At 74.5% G+C, this 5,988-nt stretch overlaps 1 protein-coding gene across 1 annotated transcript in view; it reads left to right on the top strand.

The window, feature by feature from the left end:
* AURANDRAFT_70807 (hypothetical protein) overlaps nt 1–5,951 on the top strand; it is a gene marked incomplete at both ends in the record, with an annotated part of 21,177 nt that extends 15,226 nt beyond the window's left edge. Inside the window, 3 exons of the mRNA XM_009035380.1 lie at nt 341–4,358; nt 4,701–4,937; nt 5,371–5,951. Coding sequence (XP_009033628.1) covers nt 341–4,358; nt 4,701–4,937; nt 5,371–5,893 — 4,778 coding nt within the window. The remainder of the gene's footprint in view (nt 1–340; nt 4,359–4,700; nt 4,938–5,370) is intronic.
* Between the last annotated feature and the right edge of the window lie 37 nt (nt 5,952–5,988).

Genomic DNA, 5,988 nt, shown 5'->3' on the forward strand with positions numbered 1-5,988 from the left:
GGGGCTCCAGGCCGCGCTCCGGACGGCGACGCTGCGCTACCTCGGCGGCGACGCGTCCGCGGAGGCGGAGCTCCGGGCGCTGGACGCGGCCCTCGACGCGCGCGGCGACGCGGGCGACGCCGCGCGCCGCGCGGTCGCGGCGTGGAATTCGACCACTGGTTTGGGTGGTCCTGACCAAACTTCAAAATTCTCTAGCTTGGTCAAATCGAAGTCGATTCGGCTGATTTTTGGACGAATCGATTGCTCTCGTCGAGTTCGCGAAGCACGGCCGAAGAGATTGCGTCGAAGCTGTCGCATACGCGCACATTGAAGTCGGGTTGAAGATTTGAATTCCACACAGGCGCGGTCGCGGCGACGCTCTTCGACGGACGCGGGGAGCCGCGCGCGGGCCTCGCGGAGGCCGAGGGCCTGGCCATCATCCTGCCGATCAACGCCTTCCCGCGCGTCGCGCAGAACCGCGCCGCGGCCCCGTTGGACGAGCTCCTGCCGCGGCGGCCCTTCTCGCCGAACGCGGCCGGTACGCCGTCGTCGTGGTTCGACTCGCACCGCGTCGCGGGCGCGGCCGCGGGCGACATCCTGCCCCTGTCGTCCCAGCTCATCGCGTCGCTGGGCGAGCGGCGCGCGCCCTACGAGAAGGCGCCGGCGAACGAGCCGCAGACGGGCGCGCGGAAGTTCGCCGCGGGCCGCGACGCCGAGGGCCTGCTCGTCGAGGTCGGCGCCGTCGCGGCGCGCGAGCCGCCGGCGCCGACGGCGCTCGCGGCGTCGCCGCCGCGGCGGAAGCGCGTCTCGCAGCCGCCGCTCAAGGGCCTCAAGGACCCCATCGAGCGCATGGCCGACATCATCACGGATCGCGAGAACCCCTGGGATCCTCACGAGGCGCCGCGGCCCAAGGACCCCGGCGGCGGCGAGGCCTGGCTCGACGCGACGGACGTCGTCACCGACGGCCTCGCGCCCTTCCCGTCGAACGCGGCGCGCCGGAGCCTCCGGGAGCGCATGCGCGACGACCGCGTGCGCTTCCCCGAGCTCGCGGCGCCGCCGGACGCGCCGCGCGACGAGCCGGACGACGCGCCGGACGTCGCGGCGCCGTCCATCACGACGATCCCGGGCGCCGACGTCGCCTGGGCGTCGCCGGAGCCGTCGCTCGAGGAGGCGCCGAAGCCGCGGCCGCGGCGGCCGTCGCTCTACGGCCTCGACGTCGCGCCCGTCGACGACGAGCCGAGCGAGCTCCTCATGGAGCCGAGCGAGCTCCTCATGGAGCCGAGCGAGCTCCTCGTGGAGCCGAGCGAGCTCCTCGTGGAGCCGAGCGAGCTCCTCGTGGAGCCGAGCGAGCTCCTCGTGGAGCCGAGCGAGCTCCTCGTGGAGCCGTCGCTCGCGGAACGCGCGGAGCCGTCGCTCGCGGCGCCGTCGAGCCTCGAGCCGTCGGTCGTCGAGGACCCGGGCGTCGAGGAGTCCAAGGGCGACGACGCCGGCGTCGAGGAGGAGAAGGACGGGGAGCCCCGCGTCGAGGCGGACCTCGCGGTCGCGAGCGTCGAGGAGGAGGCGCGGGCGCCGCCGCCGCGCGCGTCCGGCGACCCCATGCGGGCCGCGCGCGCCGCCGCGGGCTACGCGCGCCCCGCGCGGGCGTCGTTCGACGAGCCGTCGGTCGACGCGTCGCCGTCCGTCGAGTTCCGGCCGAGCGTCGTCACGCTCGAGGTCTCGGCGCCGTCGGCGCTCGACGGCGAGCCGAGCGTGCCGAACCGCTTCGCGCCGCCGCCGGGGGAGCCCGTCGAGGCCGCCGCGCCGCCGACGTCCAAGGTCGCCGCGCCGCGCGCCGCGTACGACCTCCGCGTCCGCGGCAAGAGCGGCGCCGGCGCGTCCTGGGCCGAGCTCGCGCTGCCGGCGACCCTGCTCGACGCGGAGCCCGCGGCGCGCGAGCCGCGCCTGTCGCCGGAGCCCTTCGACCTCGAGCCGCCCCTCGACTTCGGCCGGTCGCTCCTCGAGCCGTCGGCGTCCTTGCTCGAGCCGTCGGCGTCCCTGCTCGAGCCGTCGGCGTCCCTGCTCGAGCCGTCGGCGTCCTTGCTCGAGCCGTCGGCCTTCGAGCCGTCGCTCGTCGAGCCGTCGGAGGACAAGGCCGGCGCCTCGCCGGAGCCGTCGCTGGAACGGTCGACGCTGGACGCGCCGTCCGAGCAAAGAATCAGCCCGTTCCCGGAGCCGTCGCTGGAGCGGTCGACGCTGGACGCGCCGTCCGAGCAAAGAATCAGCCCGTTCCCGGAGCCGTCGCTGGAGCGGTCGACGCTGGACGCGCCGTCTGAGCATCGAATCAGCCCGTTCCCGGAGCCGTCGCTGGAGCGGTCGACGCTGGACGCGCCGTCTGAGCATCGAATCAGCCCGTTCCCGGAGCCGTCGCTGGAGCGGTCGACGCTGGAGGAGCCGTCCGAGCATCGAATCAGCCCCTTCCCGGAGCCGTCGCTCGAGCGGTCGACGCTGGAGGAGCCGTCCGAGCATCGAATTAGCCCGTTCCCGGAGCCGTCGCTCGAGAAGTCGACGCTGGAGGAGCCGTCCGAGCAAAGAATCAGCCCGTTCCCGGAGCCGTCGCTCGAGCCGTCGGCGCTGGACGAGCCGTCCGAGCGAAGCATCGGTCCGCCGCTGGAGCACCCCGCGGAGGAGGCGCTCAGTCCGGAGCCGTCGCTGGACCGGACGGCGCCCGGCGAGCCGCGCGGCTCGCTCCCGGAGCCGGACGCGTCGTCGTCGTCGTCGGACGAGAGCGGCGGCGGCGACGAGTCGCCCGCGCGGGGCCGCACGCCGACGTACGTCGCGGCCTGGCGCGACATGTACGAGTCCGCGCCCGAGGTCGACCCGACGCGGGGCTACCAGACCGTCGTCGTCGACCAGTTCCCACAGCCCGCGCGGCCGCGGCGGTCCGCCGCGCCGTCGCGGCCGTGCGCGTTCTGCACCAAGCCCGGCGGCCTGCGCTGCGTGCGCTGCGACCGGCCCTACTGCAGCCACCGCTGCCAGATCGACGACTGGGTCCACGGCCACAAGGCCGAGTGCCACCGGCTCTGGCGCGAGAGCCGCGGCGTCAAGCGGCGGCGGCGGCGGCCGCCGCCGCCGCCGGGCGAGCCCGTCGTCGACCGCCGCGAGTGGATCATCGTCACGAGCCAGCGCTACGGGCTGCGGCCCTGGGACGTGCGCATGATCGTCGGCCACCACGGCAACATGTGGCTGCTGAACGACGGGCGCTACGTGCCGAAGCGGCACGAGGGCGAGTGCTACGAGCGCTGCGACGCGCCGCGAAACCACAAAGAGAACGACTTCGACGACGCGGCGCCGCCGCAGCCCGAGCTCGCGACAGGCTCCGTGGACACGGCGCAGCTCCGCCGCCGGGGCCCGCCGGAGGACCCCGGCGAGCCCGTGGTCCTGCCGCCGGGCGCCGCGGCGCTCGCCGAGCAGGGCGTCGCGCGGCAGCGGTCCAAGCTCGCGGCGATCCTCGAGGACGACGAGGGGCTCCGGGACAAGGGCGGCTTCCTCGCGGCCGTGACGTCGCCGGAGCGGCGTCCCAGCGGCGGCGTCTTCGACGAGAACCCGCGCCACGACATCCAGCTCGCGTTCGCGCGGCGGAGCCTGCTCCGCGAGTCCGCGGCCGTCGACCGCGCCAAGATGAAGCGGCGGCTGCGCCGGCGCAAGTTCAAGGGCGCCGTCTGGGCCGCCGTCTTCGTCGCGCGGCTCCGGCGCCTCGCGGACGACCGGAAGCTCGCGCGGGACGAGGCCGCGGGGCCCGAAGAGCGGGCGAAGCAATGGCTCGAGGGTCTGAAGAAGGGCGCGGCGACGCGCGACGACGTCGTCGCCGCGGACTACGCCGTCGCCGAGGCGGCGCTCCGGGAGACGGGCGAGTTCCAGCGGCTGCTGGGCCTCCGGCGCAAGCGGAGCCCGGAGCCCTACGAGGTCTCCGTGCGCGACCGCCTCGAGGTCAAGCTCGGCGCGGTCGCCGGCGACGTCGCCGCGAAGCGCGTGCTCCAGGCCAAGGCCGACCGGCGCGACGAGCGGCTTCGGACGCTCGCCGCGCGGGAGGAGGCGCGGGACCGCCGCGAGGCCGACCGGCGCGCGGCGTTCGAGGCCAGGTACGTCTCGCCGGCGAAGAGGGTCGCGGCCGCGATCGGCTTCCTCGCGCGGCCGCTCGCGCGGGCGCTCCGGCGCAAGCCCCGCGCGCCCTACGAGATCGCCGAGGGGCGCGTCCACGCCCGCAAGCCCCCGCGCAAGACCGTGCGCTTCGCCAAGGACGCCGCGGAGCCGCCGGCCGCCGACGCCGAGCGCCGCGACCGCGACGACTACGGCCGCCCGCGGCCCAAGAAGCCGCGCCAGACGGCGCTCAAGGAGCCCAAGTACGACCGGCCCGCCGCCGCCGACGCCCCCTCCCCGAAGCCCGCCGCGCCGCGGGAGCCCGCCGCGCCGCGGGAGCCCGCCGCGCCGGGAGAACCCGCCGCGCTGCGAGCGCCCGCCGCGCCGCAAGCGCCCGCCGCGCCGGGAGAGCCCGCCGCGCCGCGACCGGAGGAGGCGCCCGAGGCCGCGCGGCGCCGCGGCGACGACTCCGTGTCGCCGCAGTCGTCCGTTTCGTCGCGCGACGACTCGCACTCGTCCTCGGCGTCGCTCCGGGCGAAGCGCCGCGCCGAGACCTCGCCCACGCCCGCGCCGAAGCAGCGCAAGCCCGACCCGGCCTACCCGAGGCCCGACCCGAGGCCCGAGCCCGCGGCGCCCGCGACGCCGCGCGCCGACCCGCGGCCCGCGGCGACCGCGCCCCCGGCCGCGTCGCCGCCGCCCCTCGCGTCGCCGCCGCCGCCCCGGGGCCCGCCGCCCCGCCCGGCCATGGGCACGCGCCAGCAGCGCCGCGGCCTCCTCGCGCCCATCCTCACGGCGGACCCGGACACGCCCCTCGACGACGACGTCGCCCACCACGCCACGGGGTGATGCTCGTCTATTGTTGTTTTGTTGTTTTTTTTTGTGTGTCCAAGCGCTGAGGCGGGCCTTGGGGATAGTCGAAGCCGCTGGGAACTGCGTGGATGTCTCCCGAGGCTCGTCTCCACGCGTATGTTTCACTAGAGTTCTCGAGGTCTCTCGACAACTCGCCGGCGCCGAGACTTGCCACGCCGACGCGTCGTTGTGGGGGAGGCTTCAGCAGACCTTCTCGTCGCCGCCGCCGACGCGCGAGGCTTCAGCAGACCTTCTCGTCACCGCCGCCGACGACCAGGGCTTCAGCAGACATCTTCTCGTCACCGCCGACGAGCTCCACGCGTTGCGAGGGCACCCCTTCAGCTCTCTGCGCGTCGCGTCCAGGTTTCGCCGTCGCATCGCCTCAGAGGTTCCATCGTCTCAAACTTCGACTCCGGAAGTACTCAGGATGGACGCCTTGATCGAGAAGGTCTCTCGCATCGCGACGGTGACTTCGATCGTCACCGCGAAGCCCGGCGGGGCGCATGCGGCGACGTTCCGCCGCATCTTCGACGACGCCAAGGAGCGCGAGCTCCCCGTCCTCGTGCGCGGCCGCCTCCCGTTCAACGCCTCGAAGAAGACGAAGAAGAAGGCGACGGCCGCGGAAGCGCTCGGCGTGCCCGAGTACGACGCGATCGTCTACCTGTCGTCCTCGACGGGGGCGGACGCGAACGCGATCATCTACCGCTCGTCCTCGACGGGCGTCGTCGCCATCGACGGCGCGGGCGCCAGCGCGCTCGCCGCGCGGCTCCGCGAGGTCGACGGGGGCGAGGCGCCCGCGGCGCCGGCCGCGCGCCTCGACGGCACGGCCGCTTTCGCGGCGACGGTCGGGCAAGCGCGCATTTCCCTGAAGGCGGCGCTTGTCGGCGCCGCGGTGACGCTCCTCGTGCCCACGCTCATCCTGTTCGCGGCCTTCTTCTACGCGCTTTGATGACTAGGCTATTATATGTATGTCGCGCGTAGCAACTCGTCTAACTAGCACTGAATCGACGAAGCTTTTTGTAAGCAATTCGTTCGATTTATGTG

This window comes from Aureococcus anophagefferens (genome assembly GCF_000186865.1).
Source record: "Aureococcus anophagefferens unplaced genomic scaffold AURANscaffold_3, whole genome shotgun sequence".
In the NCBI taxonomy this organism is placed as follows: domain Eukaryota; class Pelagophyceae; order Pelagomonadales; family Pelagomonadaceae; genus Aureococcus; species Aureococcus anophagefferens.